Below are 15,609 nucleotides of genomic sequence, written 5' to 3' on the forward strand. Positions count from 1 at the left end.
TTTTGTTAAGGTGATGAAAGGGGAGATGGTGTTTCAGTTTGTCTCTGAACTGACAGATAAAATTAGTTGGAGAGGAGAAGAAACTGCCAATAAGTCTGCAACTGTTATAAATAAAGTGCAGTGAAGTGCAGACACAGCCTTTCACAGTATGATGATACACTGGTGTAGTTAAGGGCTCATGGGCCTGGGTGCAAAAGTTTATCTTGGGGGGCCCCCCAACTTCTCTTAACCCCTTAATGCAGAGGCGTAACTTGAAGCTCCCTGGCCCCAATGTAAAACCTGTAAAAAGGCCCCCAACTATAATGCTTTATTCAAAGTACTGGGCTCCCTATATGGAGAGGAGAGGCCTTATGGGCCCCCTAAGGCTCCTGGGCCCAGGTGCAACCGCATCCCCTATAGTTATGCCAGTACACTGCACAATAGGCTAGTTGGGTATTATTGTATCTTACCACCACCAGGAAGTCCTGGTGGAGGCAAGATTTACAGGGGGGTGACACCCCCTGTACATACATGATAGGCTGCACACCTGGTTCAGCTGTAGGTCCTGGAAGCCCACTAAGGATTCGCAGCTGGAAGGAGCTTCCCCGGCGGCGGACCACAAGCAGAAAGTGGACAAGCATTGCCAGCTATCAGCGGGGGAGTGGCCATCAGTGAGCACAGATGCGGCGGCCGGCACAGAGCTGACAGCTGCCTACAGCACTAAGGCGGCAGCCGGCTGCCTTTCCCAGCCACGGACCACAAGCGCAGGGTGGGCCAGCATTGCCAGTTGTCTGTGGGGCAGCGGCCATCAGTGAGCACAGAGGCGACAGGCGGCACGGAGCTGACAGCCAGCTGCAGCACTGAGGCAGCAGGTATCCGGTTTTCCTGGTGGCAGACCACAAGCGATGAGTGCGGCCGCTGTTTATACTGCATGATGAGCTATGAGGTTCATCACTGATCTTTTATGCAGCATAAAAGATCAGCGATGAAGCTCATCATGCTGTTTAAACAGCGGCCGTTCAGTAGCGAACGGCCACTGTGTGATCTCAATGGAGAGGGGCGGGGGAACGAGAGGAAAGAAACTTCCTGCACTGCCCCATCCCCCTGCTGGCCGCTCCGTGAACCAGCACGCTCTGCTAGCTCCCGTGCAGGAGCATGGGAGCGAGGAAACACTGGGACGAATGTCGTGCATCATTTGCATGACATTCGTCTCATGTAAAAGGACCTTAAGACTAAAAGTGCTGATTAGAAAACGAAGTGATCTGATTAGTTGGTTGCTCTACTATAGGCACCTTTTCCACTTTTTGTCTGCCCTAGCTTTTATTCAAAATGATCCTTCAAAAAGGAATATGATGACTGAAAAACACTCAGGCACTGCCCGTATTTACTAAAGTAAAAAAAAACAAATGTGGTCAATATATTATATATTGACTTTAGTAAAGCATTTGACAAAGTATCTCATACTATTCTGATTGAAAAAATGATCAAATATGGGATTGACAAGCCAACTGTTAGGTGATTTCACAGCTGTCTGAGAGATCATACTCAAAGAGTGGTCATAAATGGCTGCACATCCAAGTGGAAGAATGTATCAAGTGGGGTACCACAAGGCTCTGTCCTAGGCCCAGTGCTGTTCAACATTTTTATAAATGATCTGGTGGAGGGAATTGATGGGAGACTGATCAAGTTTGCTGATGACACAAAGCTAGGAGGGATAGCTAACACTAGGGAAAAGAGAGAGTATTCAAAAAGATCTAGAAAAGCTTGAACAGTAGGCGGCGACTAACAGAATGGTATTTAACAAGGAGACATGCAAAGTCCTACATCTCGGCAAGAAAAATGAAAAAAGCACATACAGAATGGGAGGAATTGGGCTAAACAGCAGCACATGTGAAAAAGACTTGGGTATACTAATAGATCATAGACTGAACATGAGTCAACATTGTGATGCAGTAACCAAAAAGGCAAACACAATTCTGGGATGTAATAAGAGAAGCATAGAGTCTAATCATGTGAGGTAATTATCCCCCTCTACTCTTCCTTAGTCAGACCTCATCTCAAATACTGTATCCAGTTCTGGGCACCCCACTTTAAATAAGACATAGACAAACTGGAGCAAGTTCAGAGAAGAGTTACCAAGATGGTAAGCGGTAAGCAAATCCTGTCCTGTGAGGAACGGTTAAATGATCTGGGAATGTTTAGCTTGCAAAAGAGAAGGCTGAGAGGAGACTTAATAGCTGTCTACAAATATTTGAAGGACTGTCACAGTGTAGAGGGATCAGCCCTATTCTCATTTGCACAAGGAAAGACTAGAAGCAATGGGATGAAACTGAAAGGGAGGAGACACAGATTAGATTTTAGAAAAACCTCTTTGACAGTGAGGGTGATCAATGGGTGGAACAGGTTACCATAAGAGGTGGTGAGTTCTCCTTCAATGGAAGTGTTCAAACAAAGGCTGGACAGACATCTGTCTGGGATGATTTAGTGAATCCTGCACTGAGCAGGGGGTTGGACCCGATGACCCTGGAGGTCCCTTCCAACTCTACCATTCTATGATATGCAGCACGCCCTATTTTGGTGCTGCAGCGTCCAAAGAGCGGGCCCACAGCCGAGGAGATGGCAGGGTAGATAAGGATAATTATGTTACGGTGGCTCTACCATTTTCTCCCCTGGGGGTAGCTTGGGACCCGTTCAAGTCACTGCTGGGGGAGGTCACAGGGAAAAGTAACAATGAGTTACCTTAAAGTTGTTTGTCACTCGTGACGCCACTGTTTCATTCTCTGCTGTGAATCTTGGTAAATCAAATAGCTTAGTCCACAAACGGAAACTTTTTGGACAAACCAGGAACGGTCGGTAATGCCCGTTTACTGTAACTTCGGCAAATACCAATTTGCAACACTAGTTTGGCACAATTACACTCATAGAAGGCGATGTGACAGGGAGGACTCTCGGCGTAATCCGTACAATTCACAGTCCTAGTAATCTGTGTGATCCCACTCCTGGCGACTCTCTTTCTCTCTCCAACACTGTACTGGTCAACACTCGCACTTCTGGTGCCTTTCTCTCTCAAGTAGCGGTCCTTCTTTCTCCCTCAGTGCTTAGTGGTAGCACCAGCATATCCTAGTTAGAGTAGGCCCAGGCCAAGCAAAAGGGAATCGCTTAGCTTCCTCCATTCTCCACATACAGACCGATCAATGTCTGTGGGGTTCAATCAGCAGACTTGTCAGAAACACTCCATGCACTGACTCGGACTGGAATGCACTCTTAGACTAAGACACTGACAAGACAATGGCATGAGACCGACCTATAACATTATGGAGATGCCCCACTAACTCTGAGCCACTACAGTGCATATTATGCATTGAAATAGGACATAGAAGTGAATGGTCCAGAGCAAATCCACAGTGCATATGCAGGAAACTGGCATATTTGGCCTTCAAAACAACGGACTGTTCTGCTTTTTTTTCTTTTGCACGTGTAAGTACGCTGCATATTTACGTGCAAAAAAAACACAGCAGAAGAATCTAAGTACGCAGACAATAGGGGATTTTCAATCTGTAAATACGCTGCGTGGACCGAAAAACGCTTATACCCATGTGAGTCAGTCAGAGACATGCCATATATTCCAATATCTTCAACAAATCTGCCAAGAATCCAAGACTGTGTGCATGTGGATTTGCTATTGCAAAAGGTGAAATCTGCTTGAGGCTTTTCCGCAACATAATGACCATGCTGTGGATTGGCATATCCCTGGCATGCTTATACTGCCATACAGAACTTGACCTCATCGTGCAAATAGGGTGTTTAAAAAACCCATCCACATCTGTTGTCCTGTAAATTGCTATGGATTTACAGCCTAGAATCACTTGCAACGCTCCGTTTTTCCCGCATCTCCCTATAGATCTTTCATTAAGCATTGATCATATTTAAAACGATAAGAGTCTTCTGCTATAGTAATTCCATAAAGTCTAATAACTGCTAACTGACATGTTTTCTCATTTGTAAACGCAGCCATCAATTCTACCAATAAGTCACATGATGGAACCGCTGAAGATGTTCAAGGATTTTACTTTGACAAACTGATGTAAGTTTAGAAACTGGCAATTATCTGTGTGCGCTGTGAAATATTACTGTATACGGCTGCATGTGTGTGATTGAGCCGTGCAAGCTGTTCTTCTCTCTAGTTGTTAGCAATGGGCATGTTACATTTGACAGACACTTGTCAGGCTCTTCCTGCACTCAGTCCAATCAATGTCTCCGAGCCCAGCTGCTGAAACAATTTGTCATTTTCTTATCTGGCAAGCTGAACAGTTCACTTTGAGCAGATCAGGTACTTTCTTTGAGGCCATTGTCTTGAAGTTTGTAAAGCTTTAAATTCAAGAAACCTTGACTTTCTCATGTTCTATAATGCTCCATTTACACGGGACGACTGTCGGCTAAATGATCTATATGAACGCGTGACGTCACCGCTATTTGTTACCGCTTGTGTAGAACGTTTAGACAGACGGATCACCGCTGAGTATCGTTGACTTCTCACACAGCGCTTCACATCCTATATGAAACACTGAGCGGGGAGCTTTTACACGCAGCGAGAAGTAAGCGAACCAGCGATGGATATCTTCCAACATGGGAGCTATACAGCCTTAAATCATAATGTTTTTAGATGTCAGACAGTGGATTGGAAAGGGTTAAATTCACACATTTTAAGACCTATTCAAGATTATTCCTGAGGTTTTTTCTTTACTTTGATTCTTAACGATTTATCTACCAAATATTTTACAAATTCCCATAGTACAGAAGCATTTATCTTCTACATCGCAACCATATTTGAGCATGTGTGGTGGCAGGTAGGGTTTGTTTGATACCCCATCTGTTCTGTATATACATGGATCATATTCTATATCAACAGGTTGCACAATCATTCCTACTGAAGACAACACTGCTGTCAAGAAAAGAGCTCAAGATCTAGATTACACAATAAGGGTGCATGCACACAGGCGGATTGGAATCGCGGAATCCGGAGTGAGCGTCCACCGCTGGATTCCATAGCATATACCGCCCATAGTATGCTATGGAAAAGGAATTCTTCATGCACATGAGCAGAAAACCAATTGCGATTTCCGCTCGTGGATGATAAATCGCAGCATGCTCCATTTGTGCTTAGATTCCGCGTGGACTGCTTCCATTGAAGTCAACGGAAGCCGTTCGATCGGAGGCCCATGTCTGCAGTACGGAGAAAGGAAAAAGAAAGCAAGTACGCATGGACGCCGCTACTGCCAGGGCCCAATTCCGCATGCGGCCTAAGCAGATTCACACCAGTGCTGTTGATTTCCTTTGCTCTAGCCTAGATGAACAACAGATAAAACTGAAATGCTGAATCTGCATATGCAGGACAGGGACGATGCCACATAAACCCCACTAAATATAATGGGGTCCATCTGGTTTTAGGCATGCCCTCCTTTATTTCACCGGAAAAAATAGTGCAGTATGCTGGAGTTTCAGATAGAGCTTTTGGCACAGAATTGAACATGGCCTGACTGTTAAGAAATCATACTTTTTGTTATTTGAGCCTTTTTAATATTTTAGTACTAATCCCCTTTAGGATACATTCGCATGTACCTGAAATGTTGCAGATTTTCCACAATGGCAAATCCATGTAAAAAAAAAGCAGCACAATCTGTACCGTTGGTGCACATTTTACGTGTTGTTTGATGAGTAGTTTTAATCCTTCTCAAATGAAGGGGTAAACTCTACTGTGGATCCACATCAAACCAATGGTGCGGATTTTCATGCTACGTATTAATATACCCTTCAGTGGAATCTAGGAGCAGTTTCATCCCGCTTAACCTTGGGCAGCGTGAAATACTGGCTCCCTCATTACGAAGAGCTATGTTTTACACCCTTCCCTATATGCAAATAGGGAATGGTATGTCAAGTACAGTTGGGTGAAGTAAAGCTGGAGGGGCGCAGAGTCTCACTGAAAGTAATGAGCTACAGATTTCACATCAGATCCATAACAAAAGACCCGAAGACCTCTACCTTGACAGTGTGCTCGATTTAGGATATCCAGCAGTCTTTTGCATTTTCTATAGTCACCTGTTAACGTTTCTACTTGTTAACTAGTAAATGAAAAAGCATCTTTCTCTGTTGCTTTCCAGTCTTACATAGCAATCTTCTTTCTCATAGCATTTTACCTAGCTGACATAAAGAAGCTGATAATGTCGTCTAGATACTCAATCTGTGGAAATACTTAGTTTCCTTTCTCCAATAAATTTGGATTGTAACTTTAAAGCTACAGTACAATGAGATGCTGTAATGTGTAAAATATGTTAAATTGTGTTTAAAGCCCCTTGTTTCTTTTGTTTTCATTACAAGACAAATGTACCCTGATCTCAAAGACAATCTAGTTGAATTCCGGAAACATCTGATTGAAAGCACTAATGAGATGGTGCCATTGAAAGTCTGGGAATTGCAAGGTGAGTTCTGAGTTAATATATAAGATTGCTGAAAGGGGTTATCTGGACTTTAAAAATTGATGGTTTCACTTCAATGGAAGAAACTGCTGTGGAAGTAGAGTGTTCTGAGTACAAACATGCTTGTACTCTGATGTAAACCTCGAAGAAGCCGCATCACTCACAAGAGAGCAGATAGCCCTTCACACAACCGGTTGGCGGTTGTACTGGGAGTTGGCCTTACACAATCGGATATGGATGACCTATCCTAAAGGTAGGCCATCAATTTCTAAACTAGTATAACCAGGTTAATCTTAATCTACTGTAAATATGGATTTAAAATGGTGCTAGAAATACAAAGTATTCACATTTACATCATTCTTTGTTTTTGTTTTTTTTTTCTTTATGGAATTCAGCGATTTATACAAAGATAGAATTCTCAGTCTTCACTAAATAGGTGTCCTTTACTTGTGGTTTACACTTTTAATTGTGATAAAGAAAGCATCAACACACTACGGTGTATGATGACTTCAATAGTATAGGGTTACTAAACTTAATGTAATGCCCAAAGTTGCTTCTAGGCTTCCAACATTACCATACTGTACCAGGCGGTGTGTTTTTGTTTTGTTTTTTCTTAGTGTATCTATTTGTATAGGAAAGCTCAGCAGTGCTCCCCTATATGGCAAAAAATAGATATTTTAATGCATACTGGCCCATTGTATTACAAAATGACACTCATTTGGCATGCGTTGGGTGCATGAGGCCTTAAGGCCTATTTACATGCTAAAATAATCTTTCAAACGACTGAAAGATTGCATAAATGTAACCCCACCGCTCAGTTTGCATCCATATCCGTAGGTTACCCTGTTGGTTTTGGTGTGGAATTCGCTGCATGTTGCGGTGCACCTTGTGGACTAATTCCGCCTGTGTGAAAGGACCCTTATACAGTTTCTCTAGGCTTCCTGTTTTCTGGCTTAGTATGTCCCAAAACAAGAGCCCGTAGTTCCATTTACTAAAGGAATACAAGTGTTTGTGTGAGTTCAGTTGCCTAGTAATCTGCAGAATGTACTGCAGCTGCAAGAGGATACAGAATCCTCGTTGATGCAAAGATATGTAATACTGATGACAATATGTTCGGTTGCCACAATGGGTTTAAAACGAATCTCAAAGTGCACTAGAAGATTTGTCTTCATTGTTCGTGTAGTTGTCTTTACTGCCAAACTAATATTGTACTTTAGCCATCAGAATAGTGACTAATGTGAATCCACTTCACAAGCGCTCATTGTCTGTAACCATTTACTCCCTTATTGTGTCTCTAAATGTTGTCAATGCTCTGAAAGCACTTAACATAAGCAAAACATTTACTTCGATTTATGGGAAAGGAAAATGCTAAATATTCTGTTCTTATGAAAACCTAATAAATGCCACATACACTTGTTAGCACAATTATTTCAGCATTTAATGTTGGGGGAATTAGCCATTAGAATTTTCTTTTATGTAAGAATGACTAAGGAATCAAGAAGTTACCGCAATGCTTTTTGTGTCTTTACAGATCAGCTGAAAGTAATAATTTATTGTTTTGCCTAGTGCCAAAACTCAAAGTTTATATTTTCTGAAATATCTTTCTGTAGTTAGGCAAACTGCTGGTTGGTAGATTAAAGTTTAACCAGCCATGCTATTTTCCCATCAAATACAATGTAATCTTGATGGAGACTCGTAACAGAGCCTCATTCGGCACAATTGCCTATTCATGCATGGCACAAGACAAGATCGGAGTAGTAGCAGAAGAAAATACATTGCTATTATTAGTGCCCAATAAGACATGCAAAAAGGGTTTATTAGAAGATGCCATTGTCTTCCCTACTTACAGAATCCATAATGCCAAAATGATCTGAGAATTTTCACATATAAAAATGGGTATAAGATAGCTAGAGATATTTAGGATTATCTAATACAGAAACAATTATGCAGAGAAAATTGGAAAAATGCTCTTTATTGGAATCTCTAATAGACGTATTTATTCACCAGTAACACATTGAATAGCATCATCTTTATGTCCAGTAATTGTGGACCATGAAATTCCTTAGTTCGGTCTATTCTTTGAAGTTTAATAAAAAGTTAGAAGCTTCATTTAAGGTTGCAGTGGATTCCTCTAGCTATAGGTATCCACAATGGAAGTAACATGTCTGGCAGATCTGAATTTCTACAGATTACAAGCAAAAGCTTACACTTGTGACATACTGTATTATACGTACCACTTAAAAGCGGTATTCCAGTACTATTAATTACCATGCCGCATTGTTTTTTTGTTTTTTTGCCTTCCTCTGGATCAACGAAGGGGGGTTGTAAACAGGCTGAACTAGATGGACATTGTCTCTCTTCAGCCTAAAATACTATAGTATGTATGGTATATAGTACTAGTATATATACTATACTATATATGTAATAGTTGATTGGCAGGTGTCCGCCGCTTGGAACCTATAGCGATTAGTTAATTTTGACTCCGCACTCATTGCAGCCGAGTTAGATGTTGACAGCTCTGTCCTCATTGCGGTTGGAGTTGAAGGTGTAATGGAAGGCAGAGCTCCTATTGATTCGAATGGAAGCTATGTCTTCGATCACACTTTCTGGATTCCACCACAATGTGGGTGGAACTGTCAACATCCGGCTTGGGCAGAATAAGTGCAGAATCTGAGATTAGCTGATCACCAGTGGTTCTGAGTGGCGGACACCTGCTAATCAACTATTGATGGCTTATCTTGAGGATAGGTCATCAATAATACAAAACCCTTTTAACTATTTAGATTGTAATCAATGTGATATAAAAATTTTTTTGTTAATCTTGCTACTGACATTATACATTTTGTATAGTGATGGAAAAGCAACTTCCAAACTGTAGTCTGTAAATTTTGCAAGTTCAAAAATACTCTTTAAAGGTTTGTCCAAATCTGAAATATTGATGATTGATGACTTATCCACAGGTCATTCCTCTCTCCCCCCTCCCTTACCTCAGCAATCTGCTTTTATCTGACTGCTCCGTACACATTGTAGCGGCCTGGGTTGATAAGTCAGGCACAGCTTCCATTGAATGTTAACATCATGGAATAAAATATATTTATAATAATAATTAAGAGGGATTTCCATGTTCCTGCAGCCATATACCGTGTTTCCCGAAAAATAAGACCCTGTCTTATATTAATTTTTGCCCCAAAAGAGGCACTAGGTCTTATTTTCAGGAGGGGCTGTCTTATTATACCTACCTAGCAGCCTCGGTCCAGGTCCCTTCCGCTGCTCTCCGGAGCTATGACACTCTTTTTGCTGTTCCCGGCCACCCACAGAAGATCACTTTCTGATTGCAGGATTCATAAATCCCACCTTCAGGCAGCGATGACTCTGATTGGATTTGAGCACTGCTCAGCCAATCAATGCAGCACTCGATGAACCAATTTGAGGGCTGTGATTGGTTCATCGAATGCTGCATTGATTGGCTGAGCAGTGGTTGAAGAACCAATCATAGCCATCGTGTTGTGGAGGCAGAATTTATGAATTGGCCAATCAATGCCGCGGCTCAGCCAATTCATAAATTCCGCCTCCACAACGCGATGGCTGAGCATTGGTTAAAGAGCCAATCAATGCAGTGCTTGATGAACCAATCAAAGCCATCGCTTCCTGGAGGTGGGATTTATGAATACCGTAACCAGGAAGTGACCATCTATGGGTGGCTGAGGACTGCAAGAAGCACATTGGAGCTCCAGAGAACAGGAGGGACCTGGACTGAGCCTGCTAGTTAATGAATCCTTTTTTTATGTAATGCAGCTAGGGCTTATTTTTGGGGTACGGTCTATTTTCAGGGGGACCCCGGATAGTATACAGTCAAATAAATGGCTTATTTATGGATGCAGGAACTAGACCCTAATGAAAAGTGATTGGACCCAAATTGGGAGCTGTGCTTGGCTAGTTATTTAGAGCAGTGTTTCTCAACTCCAGTCCTCAGGGACCCCAACAGGTCATATTTTCGGGTTTTCCTCAGTATTACACAGATGATGTAATTATTGTTGGTAACTTATCTATTGCCACAGGTGTTCCTACTATAGGGTATCCTGAAAACATGACCTGTTGGGGTTCCGGAGAATTGGAGCTGAGAAACACCTGATTCAGAGCCTTTTTGTGTCATATGTTTTGATTCTCTATTGGACCAGTCCTATCCTGCTTAAAGGGGCTGTCTGAAAGCCATAAATGGGAATTCCTAAACTATTACTGCTACCACTAACATCTTTCTAATTTGCTTAAGTCCCATTTCACCTATGTGTTGGCTGTTGATGTGCCAGAGTTGTCAAATTTCTGAAATTCCGCTGATGTTATGTACACATCCCAGGAGCCTTTGCAGGCTGTATGAATGGCTGTGAGCTGCACTGCTGATGTACATGTACACACTGAGACGCAAAACTTCCCAGAGTGCGTAGATAACGTCAGCCAAAGTTCAGTAAATTTGACAGGGATGTGACCATCCAGTGGGTTAGTCATTTTTTTGATAGCATATTATAAAAATGTTAGTAGTCACAGTAATGGTTCAATAAATATCATTTAGGGGTCTTGGACAACCTCCTAAAATAACACCCAAAGCATGTGGTCCACAGACTGCGAGATGCCTGGATTCTATCTTCTGGTCTGACTACTTTTACATTTTTACCTCTGCTGAACACCAGAATATTCATCTTTATTACATTGCGCCTTTTGTCAAGAACAAGTAATTTCCCCAGCTAGCCATGCTAATTGAGAGGGTATGTACAAATATATCTAGGTTAAGTCATCAAGGACTAATGATTCTCCCCATTACTGTGCAGTATGTTATTGTTGTCCTAAAAATTGCTTGTCTGATTCATTTAAGGTCTATTTTTCTACGTGTCAGACATTTGTTCCTGAAGTAAGTCATTGAAATATTAAGGGAATTATTCTTTATTAGGCTTTTCTGACAGTGTTGTTTGACATTCCCTGTTGACTTTAATGGCACTTACTACTAGAATTGTCACTTCAATCTATATAAAACAGCCCCCTAAGTGTCTTGGAAGATAAAATGTATGTGTCCCCAAAGTACACTGCAGTCTAATGTTGCTATGGTAACCACATATTCTCGCAATTACAAAACAGTGATTTTTAACGCTAGAGAAAGCAAACATTTTTCCCCTTTTTAAAAAGAGCAGACAATGCACAGGAGGCAAAGTTGTAGCATTATGCGAGTTAAACTCTCATTAGCTTGCAAAGGGATAAATCTGGTTCATGTGTCATCTTACATTTATGTTGATGTCTTACATGTTGGTCCTTCCTTGCTGTAACTTCCTCAGGTAAAATACGGCATCTTTGCTTCTGTGTTAGATGGATCGTAGCCCTTTCACTGGTACGCCTTCTGTGGAACGGCTGCGGCAAGACAGGGTTTTGTTTAGAATAAGCTCGCAAACTTCTTCTACGGATCTGTTGACTCCAACGGCAATACTAAAACCATATGTAACGCCATTTACTGCAATGAGAAGGAGTTTGTGTTGCTATACAAGCTTGTGGGCTGTCATGCAGGCAATCCTCCTAGAACGTAAACTTTTCTCCCCATCCATGTAAGTGCAGAAGTTGCAGTGGGAGTGACCATCCAAATTTATATACCAAAACCGAAGGAATAACCTCATGTCTTTACTGGATGCCACCACTGGAGATACATGCATACAACAGTCCAAAGACACCACTAAACTTCTTCACTTTTAGTTTTCTTGTATATTTGTTTTCAAACATAGAAATGGGTTGTGTTCAAAGCAACGTCCATAAGCCCAAGGTTTTCATGGAAGCTTATGAAATATGGAGAACCATTGTTAGGTATTGGGATATGCCTAAATCAGATCTAAAATCTGTTTAAAGAACAACCAATGTCCGTGTATAAGAAGGGTAAATGTCTTCATAATGATTTCATACATGCTAATATTCTAGCGACTAAGATGTCTAAATAATTGCTCCCTTGGACCCCAAAATGGCATGTTTCCCTGTCTTTTGTGCCAAAATTGTCATAACATCATAAAAGAAGGGATTGTTCACCATCCAATGAAGGGAAATAAAATTAAGGTTCATGGTTATTTCCCATGTAATAGTTTTAACATGATATATTTATTAGATTGTTCGTGTGGGAAAGCATACGTTGGACAGGCTCCACGTATTGTGAAGTTGCGCCATAGTGAACATTAGTCTGCCATTGGATCTTGTGGCCAGAAAATATTGGGACAGAAAAAGGAGGAAGACTCTTTTCAAAAAAAGAACTTTGGTGACACTAGCATAGCCAAACATTTTTGGGGAAAGTGTCACAAGGTATGGGACATGAAATGGATTATCTTTGGAGAGGTTGGTTAGTGGAGCAGATGTAGAAAGAAAAAATTCCTTCAAAAAGGGTTTTTTTGGATTCATAGTTTGGAAACCTTATACATCAATGGGTTAAATGAACTATGCAACTTTAGGCTGGTTTCACACGGACTGCAAAATCGCACAATTTTGTAGCGATGCGACATCGCTACAAAATGCGTGTATGTGAAGCCGAAAGTTTCCATTGGGTTCTTTCACATGAGCTATGTTTTGTAGCCTGCTACATTTTTTGTATTACTAGCATGGGGGCCTAATAGCAGAATTGTTTTTATAACGTTCTTTAAACAAAAAAAGTAATTAGCAGTTGGGCTTTAGGCCTCGTTCACACGGGCGACACGGCATCGCCACGAGAAATTCATGGCGATATTGCATTGCTGGTCCGTGCAATATCGCTGTGGTTTCTCGCGGTAATACCAAGATTTTGTAGCGCTACAAAATCGCATGACTTTGTAGCACCACATGCAAGGATTTTTGGGGTGTGGGAGGAAGTGGGCTTGAAATATGAGCCCTACCCCCAAAAATAAGCCCTAGCCGCAGAAAAAAATAAAAGTATACATCACCTTAGAACCGTTGCCCCGGGCCCTGCTGCAGCTTCTTTCCAGTCCCTGGCACTGTTCTTTATCTCCTGGGAGCGCTGGCTATGATTGGCTGACGCTTAGCCAATCAGAGCCAGCGCTCGATGAATGTCTGTGATCAGTTCATTGAGCACTGGCTGTAATTGGCTAAGCGTCAGCCAATCAGAGGAAGCACTTCCAGGAGGTGGGGATTTTTCAATCCCCAGTCAGAAGAGATGAAGGAAAATAGTGACTGGGAGAAGGCTCGCCGGAGATGACAGTACTTTTAAGGTGATGCATCCTTTTTTTCATATTTTCCTACAGCTGGGGCTTAGGTTATGGCTCAAAGTTGCATCGCACCGCACGAAAATCGCATTTTCATGTGATGCAACAGAGAGGAAGACTCCATAGGGAAGCATGGGCTACAAAACATTACAAGACGCGTGCATATAATGTGACTCACGAGGTTTTTGTGTCGGGATGTCGTGCACTCAAAAACATTTGCACGTGTGAATTAACCTTTTGGAAAGCATGGACTGACCGAACACGCGATTGTGTTGCAACGTGATTTGTCGCATTGCTGCAACACGACAAAATCGTGCGACTTTGTCGCCAGTTTGAACGAAGTCTCAAAAATAGGAATTATTCTCTGTGTGGTTATTTACGTTTTAAAGAGATATTATCATTATCCAATTGCATAATGCATTTATTGACGGTGGGTGCATGTTGCACATGAGCCTGAAGAAAGGGGAGGAGCCCTGAAACGTTGCTGCCATTAGTGTGAGGGATTTGTTCCCATGCTGACTCTACAACTTCAATGAAAAGCTTGGGCTTATGGACATTGCTTTGAACACAGTGGGAGTGACCTAAGTAAGATAGACATGTAGGGGGAGAGATGGAAGGAAGACTAAGGAAGGGAATGTTTTCTTCATAACTCTAGTTGGGTGACTTGTTGACTTAAGACCACTTTTCTTACATTAAATGTTTGGGCTCCAAGTAACAATTGTTACCTTTCCAAATACTTTTCTTTTTCGTGGAAGATTGTGTTTTATTGTGGAATACATGTATGTAAAGGACTACAGCTGGATAAGAGAATTTTTTTATATTGACAAATATATATTAATTTTTTGACCCTCCAAGCCTACTTTATTACGAAATAAAGAGCTCCAGGGGGGTAAGCTATTGAAGGGTTTTTCCCCATTTTATTTTATTTTTTGTGTGACCCCTGCCCCAATCATTAATTAATTTACTTGGTTGGCACTTCATCATTCAATTTACAATATCGTGTCGTCTTCTGGCCCCAGTGAAGTACTGTATATAGTTCACATGGGCTTCTACTAAATCAACTCAGGCCTCTATCCAGGACGTTATTGATGACATTATGGGGAAGCTGTCTGTCTGTAGTAACTGTGTATAAACAAACACATCACTGCCACAGCCAGTGTAAAGTCTGGACAGCAGCTGTTATGGGGAAGTAACAGGCAGTGTTAGGTGAGTATTCGGGTGGGGGGTATTATTCTGCTACCAAGGTTTTACTAATAAGGCTTTAAAACTGGCGTTTCAGACACAGGTATATGGTATAATTTATGCCGGCTTTTGGCATAAATTATAGTTAAATCTGTCTTGGCTAGGAGGTGTGCCAAAAGTTGTGACTTTTTTATACTGCTTTTATGATAAGTCACCCCATGTGTTTTTGTGTGGAACTACTATCTCAATTGAGCTGAGTTATGGTTGTCCATTTCATAATTTCTACTTTTACAATTTTCTTTGTTCTTGACTTCAGCATAGTTGAGGCATACCTAACGTTTCTCAACCTATGCTCATCTAGTAGCGTGTGCGTGTGTGTGTGTGATCAATATTGTAATATCCTTTCATTAAAATTTTATTTTGTTTTACTATTGTAAATCAGGGCTGAAATACTGCCTATCTGAAATCCACTGCCTGTTGTCAGATCCCTAGAAATCTCTATATATGCTCTATACACAATACCTAGTTAAGCAGCTAATAAAGATCAATCCAATAAGAATTATGCTGCTTTGCCCACCGCAAACTGGAGACAAGTATAGTGTCTACAACATAAACATAAGTGCACATAGCAGGCTAGCTAAATAAAACCTCAAGAGAGATCTGACTGCAGATCTGAGAGAAGTTATTGCAGGAAAGCTAAGCCTGTGGAGTGAGCCCCTTCCTCACAGCAAAGAAGTGTCCTAACGTCCTAGTTATTAGAGAAG

General features: G+C 41.5%; 1 protein-coding gene across 2 annotated transcripts in view; it reads left to right on the forward strand.

The window, feature by feature from the left end:
- The window catches only part of UGGT2 (UDP-glucose glycoprotein glucosyltransferase 2), a 268,510-nt gene that overhangs the window by 37,151 nt on the left and 215,750 nt on the right, over positions 1–15,609 (forward strand). For both annotated transcript variants that reach the window (XM_066580528.1, XM_066580538.1), the window contains exons 7-8: positions 3,991–4,063; positions 6,355–6,455. In XM_066580528.1, coding sequence (XP_066436625.1) covers positions 3,991–4,063; positions 6,355–6,455 — 174 coding nt within the window. The remainder of the gene's footprint in view (positions 1–3,990; positions 4,064–6,354; positions 6,456–15,609) is intronic.

The sequence above is a fragment of the Eleutherodactylus coqui genome, chromosome 1 (assembly GCF_035609145.1).
Source record: "Eleutherodactylus coqui strain aEleCoq1 chromosome 1, aEleCoq1.hap1, whole genome shotgun sequence".
Taxonomy (NCBI): domain Eukaryota; kingdom Metazoa; phylum Chordata; class Amphibia; order Anura; family Eleutherodactylidae; genus Eleutherodactylus; species Eleutherodactylus coqui.